The sequence below is a fragment of the Pseudophryne corroboree genome, chromosome 3 (assembly GCF_028390025.1).
Source record: "Pseudophryne corroboree isolate aPseCor3 chromosome 3, aPseCor3.hap2, whole genome shotgun sequence".
In the NCBI taxonomy this organism is placed as follows: Eukaryota; Metazoa; Chordata; class Amphibia; order Anura; family Myobatrachidae; genus Pseudophryne; species Pseudophryne corroboree.
The window spans coordinates 6,444,587-6,461,904 of record NC_086446.1 but is presented as its reverse complement, the minus strand read 5'-3'; the positions used below and the strand labels follow the sequence as shown (position 1 = coordinate 6,461,904).

The 17,318-nt window shown below is 51.0% G+C and overlaps 1 protein-coding gene across 5 annotated transcripts in view; it reads right to left on the bottom strand.

Moving 5' to 3' along the window:
- The window catches only part of LOC135054521 (oocyte zinc finger protein XlCOF6.1-like), a 35,845-nt gene that overhangs the window by 5,451 nt on the left and 13,076 nt on the right, over window positions 1-17,318 (bottom strand). For 2 of the 5 annotated variants that reach the window (XM_063957651.1, XM_063957652.1), the window contains exons 2-4: window positions 4,886-4,989; window positions 4,003-4,194; window positions 1,565-1,676 (exon numbers count right to left, since the gene is read on the bottom strand). In XM_063957651.1, the coding sequence (XP_063813721.1) occupies window positions 1,565-1,676; window positions 4,003-4,194; window positions 4,886-4,948 (367 nt within the window). In that variant the 5' untranslated portion in view covers window positions 4,949-4,989. Of the gene's footprint in view, window positions 1-1,564; window positions 1,677-2,356; window positions 2,463-4,002; window positions 4,195-4,885; window positions 4,990-17,318 lie in introns of those variants that run through there. The other 3 variants (XM_063957654.1, XM_063957655.1, XM_063957653.1) reach the window with 3 other exon arrangements.

The window sequence follows — 17,318 nt, the reverse complement described above, 5'->3', positions numbered from 1 at the left end:
AAGTCTAATAGGGGCTGATGGTTCTTGATGTATGAGATACACCGGAGAGAGTGCGGAGGAGACTGGTCAGATCTCTGGGCTGGTAACACACAGTGACATAATGTGAGGGTGAGAGTAGGGGTATAATAGGGGCTGATGGCTCCTCATGTATGAGATAAACCAGAGAGTGTGGGGAGGAGACTGGTCAGATCTCTGGGCTGGTAACACACAGTGACATGATGTGAGGGGGAGAGCAGGAGTATAATAGGGGCTGGTGGCTCCGGATGTATGAGATACACCAGAGTGTGTGGGGAGGAGACTGGTCAGATCTCTGGGCTGGTAACACACAGTGACATGATGTGAGGGGGAGAGGAGCAGTATAATAGGGGCTGATGGCTCCTGACGTACGAGATACACCAGAGAGTGTGGGGAGGAGACTGGTCAGATCTCTGGGCTGGTAACACACAGTGACATGATGTGAGGGGGAGCAGGAGTATAATAGGAGCTGATGGCTCCTGATGTATGAGATACACCGGAGAGAGTGCGGAGGAGACTGGTCAGATCTCTGGGCTGGTAACACACAGTGACATAATGTGAGGGTGAGAGTAGGGGTATAATAGGGGCTGATGGCTCCTCATGTATGAGATAAACCAGAGAGTGTGGGGAGGAGACTGGTCAGATCTCTGGGCTGGTAACACACAGTGACATGATGTGAGGGGGAGAGCAGGAGTATAATAGGGGCTGGTGGCTCCGGATGTATGAGATACACCAGAGTGTGTGGGGAGGAGACTGGTCAGATCTCTGGGCTGGTAACACACAGTGACATAATGTGAGGGGGAGAGCAGGGGTATAATAGGGGCTGATGGCTCCTGATGTATGAGATACACCAGAGTGTGTGGGAAGGAGACTGGTCAGATCTCTGGGGTGGTAACAGTGACATGATGTGAGGGGGAGCAGGAGTATAATAGGGGCTGATGTCTCCTGATGTATGAGATACACCAGAGAGTGTGGGGAGGAGACGGGTCAGATCTCTGGGCTGGTAACACACAGTGACATGATGTGAGGGGGGAGAGCAGGAGTATAATAGAGGCAGATGGCTCCTGATGTATGAGATACACCAGAGTGTGTGGGGAGGAGACTGGTCAGATCTCTGGGCTGGTAACACAGTGACATGATGTGAGAGGAGAGCAGGAGTATAATAGGGGCTGATGGCTCCTGATGTATGAGATACACCAGAGAGTGTGGGGAGGAGACTGGTCAGATCTCTGGGCTGGTAACACAGTGACATGATGTGAGAGGAGAGCAGGAGTATAATAGGGGCTGATGGCTCCTGATGTATGAGATACACCAGAGAGTGTGGGGAGGAGACTGGTCAGATCTCTGGGCTGGTAACACACAGTGACATGATGTGAGGGGGGAGAGCAGGAGTATAATAGGGGCTGATGTCTCCTGACTCCCCCACTGGGAAAATACATATTCCTAATTAGTTAGCACTGACAGAGAAGGGTGTAGGATAAGAGATTGCTGTAGTGATTGAGCAAGGAGAATATGTGACTCTTTCCTGTAATAAGGGTTTACTACTCACCTGTGCTGATATCTGTAGGGATTTCATCCTCATTACACTGTTGATCACCCCTCACATAAGTCTCTTCTTCTCCCTCTGTATCTTCTACCTTAATGATAGTCAGGTCTTCACTCTAAGTAACCCACAAAACAGAGAAACAGTGAAATAATTTGCAATCCATTACCTTAGATTAGGCTAGTTGGTACATTGCCTTCTATATACTCCCCCTCCTGCATGGAGACATAGTGACATCCTGACACCTTATAGACACCTGACACACACACAGTGATACAGTCATCACCCAGACACATCCCCTGGTGTTACTGTATAATGCCCCATTCCCAGCAGTCACCTCTCCAGTCATCACCCAGACACGTTCCCTGGTGTTACTGTATAATGTCCCATTCCCAGCAGTCACCTCTCCAGTCATCACCCAGACACATCTCCTGGTGTTACTGTATAATGTCCCATTCCCAGCAGTCACCTCTCCAGTCATCACCCAGACACGTCCCCTGGTGTTACTGTATAATGCCCCATTCCCAGCAGTCACCTCTCCAGTCATCACCCAGACACATCCCCTGGTGTTACTGTATAATGCCCCATTCCCAGCAGTCACATCTCCAGTCATCACCCAGACCCGTCCCCTGGTGTTACTGTACAATGTCCCATTCCCAGCAGTCACCTCTCCAATCATCACCCAGACACGCCCCCGGTGTTACTGTATAATGTCCCATTCCCAGCAGTCACCTCTCCAGTCATCACCCAGACACATCCCCTGGTGTTACTGTGCTAGGTCCCATTCCCAGTAGTCACCTCTCCAGTCATCACCGGGACACGTCCCCGGGTGTTACTGTATAATTGTCACGCCTAGCAAGGATTGAGGATCCGGCAGCTGAGACTTGCCCAAGGAAGTAGTTGTCTGCGGATGAATAAGACAAGGGGGTTGGATATAGTTCATTCTCATGGGACAAGGGGCAATGAAGAACGTAGGTTGAGCTAGAGTCAGTGAGTTGTAGTTCTTGAGAATGAGGCTGAGGTAGAGAACAGTGGTTTGTGAATGCAGACTTAAAGACGTAGTTGTAGACAAAGAACTGCGGGTCGTGACTTGAGAGACAAGGCTGTAGATAATGAACTGCGGAACTGTGAATAGTGGTAAAAGACGTGGCTGGAGACAAGGAACTCTGGACTGTGACTTGAAAGACGAAGCTGTAGATAATGAACTGCGGATTGTGGATGGTGGTTCAAAGACGTGACTGGAGACAACGATCTGCAGACTATGGCTTAAAAGATGAGGCAGAAATCCCGGGGCCGTCCATGCCCAAATGGTCTTACTGGACCGGGTTTTCCAGGGGCGCTTCCACAGGCAGCAGTAGGTTAGGAATGGCAGGACTGCAGCAGCAACAGAGAACTGGCTAAGCAGGGTTAGAAGTAACCAGAATACGGCAAGAATCCTGGGAGCACAGGGCCATAGCACCTACAACAAGGTTGAAACTTGAAGCACTGGCGTCCCTGTCCTAAACCAGCCCCCTTTTATAAGGAGAATTTTCCCTGGATTGGCTGGAAGAAACAGGAAGCCTGCACTATGATTCAACTTTGGTCTCCAACATGGCGGCGCCCAGGGAGGCAGACCTTCCTGCATAAGCCCACAGCTCCCTGCCCCATGTCTCCTAGCAACCACTTGGACGAGCGAGATCCGCTGCAGCGGCGTCCCGCCGCCACGAGCGGACCCTTCACCGCCGCCTACTGCTGTACACAAACCCGGCGCGGCAGCCCTCCTCCGCCGCTGCCCACTCGCCACCTGTATAGCAAGCCCCGCAGCCCCAGCGTACCGGTAAGACCCCGGGCGCTGACAATAATGTCCCATTCCCAGCAGTCACCACCCAGACATATCTCCTTGTGTTACTGTACAATGTCCAAATCCCAGCAGTCACCTCTCCAGTCATCACCCAGACACATCCCCTGGTGATACTGTATAATGTCCCATTCCCAGCAGTCATCTCTCCATTCATCACCCAGACACGTCCCCTAGTGTTACTGTATAATGTCCCATTCCCAGCAGTCACCTCTCCAGTCATCACCCACAGACGCCCCCTGGTGTTACTGTATAATGCCCCTTTCCCAGCAGTCACCTCTCCAGTCATCACCCAGACACGTCCTCTGGTGTTACTGTATAATGTCCCATTCCCAGCAGTCGCCTCTCCAGTCATCACCCAGACACATCCCCTGGTGTTACTGTATAATGTCCCATTCCCAGCAGTCATCTCTCCAGTCATCACCGGGACACGTTCCCTGGTGTTACTGTATAATGTCCCATTCCCAGCAGTCACCTCTCCAGTCATCCCCTAGACACATCCCCTGGTGTTACTGTATAATGTCCCATTCCCAGCAGTTACCTATCCAGTCACTACCCAGACACATTCCCTGGTGTTACTGTATAATGCCCCTATACCAGCAGTCACCTCTCCAGCCAGCAGCTGAATGATCTTGTTGGTGAGATCCAGGATCTTCTGGTCATTGTGTCTCTCATGTATCAGTGAGTAAGGTAGAGGCACAGTGATGGGGCTCTGAGTCTTGCTCAGTCCTCCTAACACACGGGGGCGACTGCTGGGAGTCTCACACTCACTGGATGTCTTCCTCACTACTGTGTAATCCTGTGTAATGGGGGAGACATCAGATATCACTGCTTACGCTCCCAGATCCCCTCACCTCCCCAGTCATGTCCCTGTATTATTATTATTATAGATATAAGTGACGTCACTGTGACACTCCCAAATCCCCTCACTTCCCCAGTCATGGCCCTGTATTATTACTAGATATAAGTGACGTCACTGTGACACTCCCAAATCCCCTCACCTCCCCAGTCATGTCCCTGTATTATTATTATAGATATAAGTGACACTCCCAGATCCCCTCACCTCCTCAATCATGTCCCTGTATTATTTCTATAGATATAAGGGATGTCACTGTGACACACCTAGATATCCTCACCACCCCAGTCATGTCCCTTTATTATTACTATAGATATAAGTGATGTCACTGTGACGCTCCCAGATCCCTTCCCAGTCATGCCCCTGTATTATTACTATAGATTTAAGTGATGTCACTGTGACACATCTAGATCTCCTCACAACCACAGTCATTTCCCTGTATTATTACTATAGATATAAGTGATGTCACTGTGACACTTCCAGATCCCCTCACCTCGTCAGTCATGTCCCTGTATTACTATAGATACAAGTGATGTCATTGTGACGCTCCCAGACCCCCTCACCTCCCCAGTCATGTCCCTGTATTATTACTATAGATATGTGATGTCACTGTGACACTACCAGATCCCCTCACCTCCCCAGTCAGCAGGTAGATGATTTCCAGGGTAAGATTTAAGATCCTCTTAGTCTTGTCCATGCTTCTTGTATTGATGTTCTCATTTCTCACAGCTCAATTTTCTAGAAATAAATAGAATACTTGTAACACAACTCACAGTGAACAAAACAAGTGTGTGACAGGAACTGTGTTATTCCTCCTCATATATCACTGTACGGTCCCCTCTCCCCTATATAATAATAATACAACACGTCAGCGTGTGCCGGGAGCTGTGTTATTTCCCCTCATATATCACTGTACGGTCCCCTCTCCCCTTTATAATAATAATACCACATATCAGCGTGTGCCGGGAGCTGTGTTATTCCCCCTAATATATCACTGTATGGTCCCCTCTCCCCTATATAATAATAATACAACACATCAGTGTGTGCCGGGAGCTGTGTTATTCCCCCTCATATATCACTGTACGGTCCCCTCTCCACTATATAAAAATAATACAACATATCAGTGTGTGCCGCGGGCTCTGTTATTTCCCCTCATATATCACTGTACGGTCCCCTCTCCCCCATATAATAATAATACCACATATCAGTGTGGTCCAGGAGCTGTGTTATTCCCCCTCATATATCACTGTACTGTCCCCTCTCCCCTATATAATAATACCACCACATATCTGCGTGTGTTGGGGGCTGTGTTATTACCCCTCATATATCACTGTACGGTCGCCTCTTCCCTATATAGTAATAATAATACCACATATCAGCGTGTGCCGGGGGCTGTGTTATTCCCCCTCATGTATCACTGTACGGTTCCCTCTCCCCTATATAATAATAATACAACATATCAGTGTGTGCCGGGAGCTGTGTTATTCCCTCATATATCACGGTACCAGTCACCTCTCCCCTATATAATATTAATACCACATATCAGCATGTACAGGGAGCTTTGTTATTCCCCCTCATATATCACTGTACGGTCCCCTCTCCCCTATATAATAATACCACATATCAGTGTGTGCCGGGAGCTGTGTTATTCCCCCTCATATATTACTGTACGGTCCCCTCTCCCCTATATAATAATAATAATAATAATACCACATATCAGCGTGTGCTGGGGGCTGTGTTATTCCCCCTCATATATCACTGTACCGTCCCCTCTCCCCTATATAATAATAATACCACATATCAGAGTGTGCCAGGAGCTGTGTTATTCCCCTCATATATCACTGTACAGTCCCCTCTCCCCTATATAATAATAATACCACATATCAGCGTGTGCCGGGGCTGTGTTATTCCCCCTCATATATCACTGTACGGTCCCCTCTTCCCTATATAATAATAATACCACATATCAGCGCGTGCCGGGAGCTGTGTTATTCCCCCTCATACATCACTGTACGGTCCCCTCTCCCCTATATAATAATAATACCACATATCAGTGTGTGCCGGGAGCTGTGTTATTCCCCCTCATATATCACTGTACTGTCCCCTCTCCCCTATATAATAATAATAATAATAATACCACATAGCGTGTGCCGGGAGCTGTGTTATTCCTCCCTCATATGTCACTGTACGGTCCCCTCTCCCCTATATAATAATAATACCACATATCAGCGTGTGCCGGGAGCTGTGTTATTCCTCCTCATATATCACTGTACGGTCTGCTCTCCCCTAAAAAATAGGATTTTAATACCTACCAGTAAATCCTTTTCACAGAGTCCTCAGAGGATGCTGGGGACTCCGTAAGGACTATGGGGTATAGACGGGATCCGCAGGAGACATGGGCACACTAAAAGACTTTGACTGGGTGTGAACTGGCTCCTCCCTTTATGCCCCTCCTCCAGACCTCAGTTAGAAAACTGTGCCCAGGGAGACGGACATTTCGAGGAAATAATTTATTGTGTAAACACGGTGAGTATCATACCAGCTCACACCACGAACATACCGCAGAACGTGGCATTCAATAGAATACCAGCCAACGGCATGAACAAGAGAATATGTAACACAACCAGTGTGTCAACACAACCAATAATAAGACACCGCATGCCCTGACATGCACAACGTCAGCAACAGCATGACAGAAAAGAAACACCACAAGAGTGTAACCATAACCAATAACCGCAGACACATTACGCACTGGGACGGGCGCCCGGCATCCTCTACGGACTAAGAGAAAAGGATTTACCGGTAGGTATTAAAATCCTATTTTCTCATACGTCGTAGAGGATGCTGGGGACTCCGTAAGGAACATGGGGTTTATACCAAAGCTCCAGACCGGGCGGGAGAGTGCGGACGACTCTGCAGCACCGATTGAGCAACCATGAGGTCCCCATCAGCCAGGGTATCAAACTTGTAGAGCTTAGCAAAAGTGTTTGAACCCGACCAAGTAACCGCTCGGCAAATTTGAACCGCCGAGACTTCTCAGGCATCCGCTCAATAAGAGCCCATCTTCCTAGCAGAATGGATCTCCACCGACTTCGGTAACGGCAATCCAGCCGTAGAACGAGCACGCTGAATCTAGCATATAACAGACTGCATAGACGCAGGCGCCCCAAACATGCTGGGAGCATACTGGACAAACCGAGCCTCTAATCCCCCAATCTGAGCCAAATTGGCGACATAAATATTCAAAGCCCTGACTACATCGAGAGACCTTGAATCAGGCAATGCTTAAGCAACCACAGGCATCAAATAAGCAGGTTTCTGCGAAACACGAAAACACTTTTGGCAAAACTATTATTCGAGTTCTCAAATCCGCTCTATCCACCTGGAAGATCAAACAGGGGCTCTTGTGAGACCCAGCCGCTACTTCCGACATCCGCCCTGCGGACGCCAAAGCATGACCACTCTCCAAAAGAGAATTCTTAACACAACCTTTCATAAAGGTTCCAACACTTTGACACAAGAAAACGCAACACCACGTCAAGGTGCCAATGGGGTCACAAATGGAGGTTGGATGTGCAGTACTCTTTCCACGAAGGACCGAACTTCCGGAAAGGTTGCCAATTCTTTCTCGAAAGAAAATTTATAAGGCCAAAACCGCACTGAAATGGAGTTTAACTTTACGCCTGCACCCACACCGGCTTGCAAAGAATGGAGAAGAACGACCCAGCTGAAATATTCCATAGTAGCTTTCTTGAATTCATACAAAGACACACATTTTCTCCTAACACGGTGGTAAGGCTTTGCCGTTACTTCTTATCTAGCATGAAGAAGTGTGGAAACGACTTCACTGGGAATATCCTTTTCTGGGTAGGATATGGCGTTCAACCACCACACCGTCAAACGCAGCCGCGGTAAGTCTTGATACACGCCCAGATCTTGTTGTAACAGTTCCTCACGTAGAGGAAGAGGCCAGAGATCTTCTATGAGTAAATCCTGAAGAACTGGATACCAAGCCCTCCTCGTTTAGACCAAAACAATGAGGATCACCTGAACCTTTGTTCTCCTTACGTTTATCACCTTCAGAAGAGTGAAAACGGAGGGGACACATAGACCAACTGAAAACACACAAGATGTGCCGAGGACGTCCACTGCTAAAGCTTGAGTGTCTTCTGACCTGGAACAATATCACTGAGATCTCTCGTTGAGGCAAGACGCCAACATGTCCAATTGAGGCACTTCTCAAAGACTTGTCGCTGCAGTGAAAACTTCTCGATGACGACCATATTTCTCCCAGATGGAGATCGCTTCTGCAGAGGAATCTAAGTCTCCGTCGTTCACATCCAGAACGAAGACTGCTAATATAGTGTTTACCAGTCTTTCCACCCAGTGGAAAACTTTTACGGCATCTGCCATTGCCGCTTTGCTCCTTGTTCCACCCTAGCGGCTTACTAACACCACTGCTGTCAAGTCGTCCAACAGAATTAACACGGGCAGATCACGAAGCATATGTTCATTGAAAATAGCTCTTAATTCAAGAAAGCTTATTGCAGACAAGCTTCCCAGCTTGACCTTTTCCTCTGGAAATACTTTCCTTGCACAGACTGCTCCCCAGTCTCGGAGATCTGCATGCATGGACACCAGGATCTCATCCTGGATTCTGAACCTTCGTCCCTCTAGGAGGTGAGAACTGAGCCGACACCACAGGAGGGAAAACCTGGCTATTAGGATTATATTCCGGCGCATGTGCAGGTGGGACCCGGACCACATTTCCAACTGGCCCCGTGAAAACCACTCTGGCATTTGGCCTGCTCACCGAAAAGGCCTCTTAGGCCGCACCCATCTTCTTCATCAACGGAACATATTGATGGATTGTCACTGCAAATCTGATCCGACACCGGGTCCTCAGACCTCTTTCCACAGGAACACACAGAACTTCAACCGCTCCGTATTTACTCTGATACCCACCTCCGACATCTGCGTCGTTGGGAATAACAGCCTTCCCCTGTGTTGAAGAACAGACAGAGAGAAAACAACGATTTGCACCACTTGTGTCTTGACCTCGCCTTAATCAGGAGAGTGTCCCAGTACGGAATAACAATGGCTCTTACTATTGAAAGAATACCATCCTACTGCCATCACTCCGGGGAAATGGCAAAGACAATCCTGGGCATCCACCCAAGTAATCTGAATGCGGAGAACAACGCATTTAAACCTCTTAGTTTTTTTGTTTTTTTTTTAAAACAGGGACAGCAGGACAATGCCCTGAACCTGACGCACCTCTGGTGTGGCATCGCGTACTACCTCCCCTTCCAGAGGGGAAATGGCAAGATCTATTAGAAATATCAGTGCGGGGAAACATCTGTAACGTCAGAATGTCCCCCCTTTGGATTCTATAATTAACTCACAAGTCCTAGTCTATTCCCGGACTGACTGAAAAGTAGTAGACGAGTTCCCACCGGAGTGGGCTCCAGCTAGATAGACTCAGCGACATGTGGTGAATGTGGTAGAAACAGAAAACGACATTGAACGGTTAAAACGACTGCATCCCACAGCAGAATGCGTCACCAACCGTTGTGAAGGAGACTAACTCACGAAGTTAGATTTACCAGCAGTATCCGCCGAGAATGCCTGAACTGAGGCATCCCCAAACAGCGGTACACCGTCACCGGGAAAAACTCCAGTATCTCTCGGAGTCGGCCTCAGCATTCCCCCGGCCACACCTCCTGCAGACGCTCGGCAGCCTGCCGCAATGTTATAGAGAAGAATCAACAGAAGAAACATCCCCTCTCTCTCTTTAGGGTAATTCTATCGGATGCCTTTCCGAATACAAACACTCCCCCATGCGCATGTAATGCAAATAAGCTCAAAGCATAGAAATAAAATATCAATTAGCTTCATGTACGCAATCCTTTGCGACAGGGCCCCGTGACGACCAGGAGTTGACTTTCACAGTATTCTATCCGCGGCGGGAAAATAATAAACATTCAGACTCCTTGTGAGGATCTGAGACCAACTCGTCACGGCCGACCTAGAGCTTTATCAACAGAGTGACCAGCACATGAGAAGGAATACTATTACTTCAGCATTCATTAGAAATCATAATATGAATATACATAATGTAATACACAATTACACACATATCCTAAATATATATATACTAGGTGCTTCATCGCGCCCTACGGGCGCTCTTCACACCGTCGGAAGGGGCTACGCGCCCTTAACCCCTGCACGCCTTTCTGGGGTTCAATATATGGAGTATTACCTGCATTCCTAGTTTTGTTAGTGTTTGAATATTGCACAATGAAAGGGCGTCCGATGGTGAAGGGGGCGTAGTCCCTTGCAACGGGGAGGGGTTTGGGGAGTGGGGACCGTGGATGGGGGAGGGGGTATGAAGGCGCTGTGGGTGGTGTAGGAGCGGGGGTGTCGCAGGTGGGGGATGGCAGCTGCGGATGGAGGAGGGGTTCCGAAGGCGCTGCAGATGGGGAAGGGGTGGGTGCGGGTGTGCAGTGGATGGGGGAGGTGTCTAGGAAGCGCGGTGGGTGGGGGAGGGGTGGATGCGGGGGTAACGTGGGTGGGGGAGTGGTGGGTGTGGGGCTGTTGCGAATAGTGTAGGCGATGCGGATTGGGAAGGGCCTGCTGCGTGGGTGGGGTAGGGGATCCAAAGGTGCAGCGGGCGGGGGAGAGCCAGATGCGAGGTGTGGCGGATGGGGTAGGGGTTCCAGAGGTGCTGCAGGTGGTGGAAAGGCGGGTGGCATAGGGGGTCTGGAGGCGCCACGGGTGTGAGAGGGGTGGGTACCGGGGGAGGGGGCTGGGGGGGGGGCGTTGTGTGTGGGAGAGGGGCAGATGCTGGGCTGGATGGGGGAGGGGTTCCAGAGGTACTGCGGGTGGGGTAGGGTGTGGCGGGTGGGTAGGAGGTGTGGAGGCGTTGCGGGTGGGAGAGGGGGGGGGGGTGCAGTGAATGGGGTTAGTAGGTGGGGTAGGGGATCTAAAGGTGCAGCGGGCGGGGGAGAGCCAGATGCGAGGTGTGGCGGATGGGGTAGGGGTTCCGGAGGTGCTGCAGGTGGTGGAAAGGCGGGTGGCATAGGGGGTCTGGAGGCGCCACGGGTGGGAGAGGGGTGGGGTGTGTGCGCGGGTGGGATAGGGGGTGGGTGCGGGGGTGCAGCGGATGGTGGAGGTGGTCCGGGAGTGTGGGAGAGGTGAGGTGCTGTGGGTGGGGGAGAGGCGGGTGAGGGGCTGTTGCGGATGAGGGAGGGGTTCCGGAGGCGCTGCAGGGGTGGAAGGGTGCAGGTGTTGCGGGTGAGGTAGGGGGCCTGGAGGCGCTGCGGGTGGGGGTGCGGTGGATGGGGAGGGGCTGCAGGTGGTGGAGGAGCGGGTGGTGGAAGAGGTCCGGAGGTGCAGTGGGTGGTGGAGGGGTGGGTGCTGAGGGTGGGGTAGTGGGTCCGAAGGTGTTGCGGTTGCTGGAGAGGTGGGGGTGTAGGGGATGGGTCAGTGGGTGCAGCGGATGGGGGAGGGGTGGGTGCTGGGGTTCAGCGGATGGGGAGGGGGTCAGGGGATGCGGGAGGGGTGGGGGTGCTGTGGGTGGGGTAGGCGAGGGAGGGGCTGTTGCGGATGGGGGAGGGGTTCCGGAGGCGCTGCTGGTGGAGAAGGGTGCGGGTGTTGCGGGTGAGGTAGGGGGCCTGGAGGCACTTCGGGTGGGAGAGGGAGGGAGGGGGCTGAGGGTGAGGTGGATCGGGAGGGGCTGTAGGTGGTGGAGGAGCAGGTGGTGTAGCGGGTCCGCAGGTGGAGTGGGTGGTGGTGGGGTGGGTGCTGCGGGTGGGGTAGTGGGTCCGAAGGTGTTGCGGTTGCTGGAGGGGTGGGGGTGCAGGGGATGGGTCCGGGGGTGCAGCGGATGGGGGAGGGGCTGCTGCAGATGGGGGAGGGGTTTGGGAGGCACTGCGGGTGGGGTAGGGGGTCCGAAGGCGCAGTGGGTGAGGGTGCCACGGGTGGTGGAGGGGCAGGTGCAGGGGTGCATCGGGAAAAGTGGTGTGGTCTCACAACTAAGGGGCATGGCCACACAATAGTACCCCCATTTAAAATTACGCCACAATGTAGCACAATCTTATTCATCTTATACGTAATGCCCCACCCGTAGTAGTAGCGTCCTTATACGTAATGCCCCCCCAATAGTAGTAGTGTCCTTATACATAATGCCCCCCCAGTAGTAGTAGCAGTTATATGTAATGCTCCCCAACAGTAATAGTAGCGTCCTTATACATAATGCCCCCCCAGTAGTAGTAGCAGTTATATGTAATGCCTCCCAACAGTAATAGTAGCGTCCTTATATGTAATGCCACCCCTGTAGTAGTAGCATACTTATACGTAATGTGCCCCCAGTAGTAGTAGCGTCCTTATACATAATGCCCCCCCAATAGTAGTAGCGTCCTTATATGTAATGCCCAGCCTGTATTAGTAGCCTCCTTATACATAATGCCCCCCCAGTAGTAGTAGTATCGTTATATGTAATGCCCCCCTGTAGTAGTAGCGTCCTTATACCGAATGCCCCTCCTATAGTAGTAGCGTCCTTGCATGTAATGGCCCCCCCAGCAGTGGCGTCCATAAAGCGCGCACACACAGACATACCTCACACACACACAATTCACACATATATATAAACACACACACCCCACCACACACACACACACACTTCTCTCTCACCCTCCACTTACCAAGTCTGGCTGGCCGTCACTGCAATGCTTATTCCACCACTGTTCAGCTGTCTGGTCCCGTGTAGCTCCGCCCCTCTAGTCCGTGTAGATCCGCCCCCTCGTGCCGCCGTAGCTCCGCCCCCTTTTCAGGACCCGCACTGCACAGCACACAGCCCGCTGTCACAGGTGATTGGGGGGGGGGGGGGAAGGAGGCTTTTCATGCTGCCGGCACCGCTGGCTGTCATACAGTGAAAGGCACAGCAGCCGGCAGCTGGTGGCCATCCTCACCTCCTATACTGTAAGGTAGGGTCTTGCACCTGACTGCTGCTGGCACTGGGTATGGAGTACCTCCCTGCAGCAAATGCAGTTGACTCCGCCCAGCTCTGTGACTCCGCCCAGCGTTACAGCAAGCACAGAGTCACAGATCTGGGCTTTTATATAGGAGATATTTTATATATATATATATATATATATATATATATATATATAATAAGAATTTACTCACCGGTAATTCTATTTCTTGTAGTCCGTAGTGGATGCTGGGGACTCCGTAAGGACCATGGGGAATAGACGGGCTCCGCAGGAGACTGGGCACTCTAAAAGAAAGATTTAGTACTATCTGGTGTGCACTGGCTCCTCCCTCTATGCCCGTCCTCCAGACCTCAGTTAAGGAAACTGTGCCCGGAAGAGCTGACATTACAAGGAAAAGATTTTGGAATCCAGGGTAAGACTCATTCCAGCCACACCAATCACACCGTATAACTTGTGATAAACTTACCCAGTTAACAGTATGAACAACAACTGAGCATCACTCAACGGATGCCACATAACCATAACCCTTTATTAAGCAATAACTATATACACGTATTGCAGAAAGTCCGCACTTGGGACGGGCGCCCAGCATCCACTACGGACTACGAAAAATAGAATTACCGGTGAGTAAATTCTTATTTTCTCTAACGTCCTAGTGGATGCTGGGGACTCCGTAAGGACCATGGGGATTATACCAAAGCTCCCAAACGGGCGGGAAAGTGCGGATGACTCTGCAGCACCGAATGGTCAAACACAAGGTCCTCCTCAGCCAGGGTATCAAACTTGTAGAATTTTGCAAATGTGTTTGAACCCGACCAAGCAGCAGCTCGGCAAAGCTGTAATGCCGAGACCCCTCGGGCAGCCGCCCAAGAAGAGCCCACCTTCCTTGTGGAATGGGCTTTCACCGATTTTGGATGCGGCAATCCCGCCGCAGAATAAGCATACTGAATCGTGTCACAGATCCAGCGAGCAATAGTTTGCTTTGAAGCAGGAGCACCCAGCTTGTTGGGCGCATACAGGATAAACAGCGAGTCAGTCTTCCTGACTCCCGCCGTTCTGGTTACATAAACCTTCAAAGCCCTGACTACGTCAAGCAACTTGGAATCCTCCAAGTCACGAGTAGCCTCAGGCACCACAATAGGTTGGTTCAAATGAAAAGATGACACCACCTTTGGCAGAAACTGCGGACGAGTCCGCAATTCTGCCCTGTCCATATGGAAAACCAGATAGGGGCTTTTACATGACAAAGCCGCCAATACTGACACACGCCTAGCTGAGGCTAAGGCCAACAGCATGACCACTTTCCACGTGAGATACTTTAGCTCCACTGTCTTAAGTGGCTCAAACCAGTGGGATTTCAGGAAAGCCAACACCACGTTAACATCCCAAGGTGCCACTGGTGGCACAAAAGGAGGCTGAATATGCAGCACTCCCTTAACAAACGTCTGAACCTCAGGCAGTGAAGCCAGTTCTTTTTGAAAGAAAATGGACAGGTCCGAAATCTGGACCTTTATGGACCCTAATTTTAGGCCCATAGTCACACCTGACTGTAGGAAGTGCAGGAATTGACCAAGCTGGAATTCCTCTGTAGGGGCCTTCCTGGCCTCACACCAAGCAACATATTTTCGCCATATACGGTGATAATGTTTTGCTGTCACGTCCTTCCTAGCCTTTATCATCCGGAATGCCCTTTTCTGCTAGGATCCGGCGTTCAACCGCCATGCCGTCAAACGCAGCCGCGGTAAGTCTTGGAACAGACAGGGTCCCTGTTGCAACAGGTCCTGTCTGAGACGCAGAGGCCAGGGGATCCTCTGTGAGCATTTCTTGCAGTTCCGGGTACCAAGTCCTTCTTGGCCAATCCGGAACAATGAGTATAGTTCTCACTCCTCTTTTTCTTACGATTCTCAGTACCTTGGGTATGAGAGGAAGAGGAGGAAACATATAGACCGACTGGAACACCCCGGGGGCCCAGGGGGTCCACAGCTATCGCCTGAGGGTCCCTTGACCTGGCGCAATACCTCTTTAACTTTTTGTTTAGGCGGGACGCCATCATGTCCACCTATGGCAGTTCCCATCGATTTACAATCTGCGTGAAGACTTCTTGATGAAGTCCCCACTCTCCCGGGTGGAGGTCGTGTCTGCTGAGGAAGTCTGCTTCCCAGTTGTCCACTACCGGAATGAACACTGCTGACAGTGCTTGCACGTGATTCTCCGCCCAACGAAGAATCCTGGTGGCTTCTGCCATTGCCACCCTGCTTCTTGTGCCTCCCTGGCAGTTTACATGGGTGACTGCCGTGATGTTGTCTGACTGAATCAACACTGGTTGGTCTCGAAGCAGGGGCTCCGCTTGACTCAGGGCGTTGTATATGGCCCGTAGCTCCAGGATATTTATGTGCAGACAAGTCTCCTGACTTGACCACAGCCCCTGGAAGTTTCTTCCTTGAGTAACTGCACCCCACCCTCGGAGGCTTGCATCCGTGGTCACCAGGACCCAGTCCTGTATGCCGAATATGCGGCCCTCGAGGAGGTGAGCACTTTGCAGCCACCACAGAAGAGACACCCTGGCCCTGGGGGATAGGGTGATCATCCGATGCATCTGAAGATGCGATCCGAACCACTTGTCCAGCAGATCCCACTGAAAGATCCTCGCATGGAACCTGCCGAAGGGAATGGCTTTGTATGACGCCACCATCTTTCCCAGGGCTCGCGTGCAGTGACACCTGTTTTGGTTTTAGGAGGTCTCTGACCAGAGTCACGAGCTCCTGAGCCTTCTCCTCCGGGAGAAACACCTTCTTCTGGTCTGTGTCCAGAATCATGCCCAGGAAGGGCAGACGCGTCGTAGAAATCCGCTGCGTCTTTGGAATATTCAGAATCCAGCCGTGCTGACGCAACACTTCTTGAGAGTGTGCTACGCTGATCAGCAACTGCTCCCTGGACCTCGCCTTTATGGGGAGATCGTCCAAGTATGGGATAATTGTAACCCCTTGCTTCCGAAGGAGCACCATCATTTCCGCCATCACCTTGGTAAATATTCTCGGTGCCGTGGACAGGCCAAACGGCAATGTCTGGAATTGGTAATGACAGTCCTGTACCACAAACCTGAGGTACTCCTGATGAGGCGGATAAATGGGGACATGCAAGTAAGCATCCTTGAAGTCCAGAGACACCATAAAATCCCCCTCTTCCAGGCTTGCAATGACTGCTCTGAGCGATTCCATTTTGAACTTGAATTTCTTCAGATAAAAGTTCAGGGATTTTAAATTCAAAATGGGTCTGACCGAATTGTCCGGTTTCGGTACCACAAACATAGTGGAATAGTAGCCCCTTCCCTGTTGAAGGAGGGGAACCTCTACCACCACCTGCTGGAGACAAAGTTTGTGAATTGCCGCCAACACTACCTTCCTTTCCATGGGGGAAGCCGGCAAGGCCGATTTTAGGTAACGGTGAGGGGGCGTCACCTCGAATTCCAGCTTGTATCCCTGAGACACAATTTGTATAGCCCAAGGATCCACCTGTGAACGAACCCACTGGTGGCTGAAATGTCGGAGACTCGCCCCCACGGCTCCTGGCTCCGCCTGTGGAGCCCCAGCGTTATGCAGTGGATTTAGTGGATGCCGGTGAGGACTTTTGTTCCTGGGAACTAGCTGCATGGTGCAGCCTCTTTCCTTTACCCCTGCCTCTGGCAAGAAAAGATGCACCTCTGACTTTCTTGCTCTTCTGAGAACGAAAGGACTGCATTTGGTAATACGGTGCTTTCTTAGGCTGTGGAGGGACATAAGGCAAGAAATTTGACTTCCCAGCCGTAGCTGTGGAAACTAGGTCCGAGAGACCGTCCCCAAACAATTCCTCACCCTTATAAGGTAAAACCTCCATGTGTTTTTTAGAGTCGGTATCCCCTGTCCATTGCCGAGTCCACAGGACCCTTCTGGCAGAAATGGACATTGCGTTTACTCTATAGCCCAGTAGGCAAATGTCCCTCTGCGCATCCCGCATATATAGGACCGCGTCCTTGATATGTGCCAGGGTCAGTAGAACAGATTCCCTGTCCAGGGTATCTAACTCCTCACACAG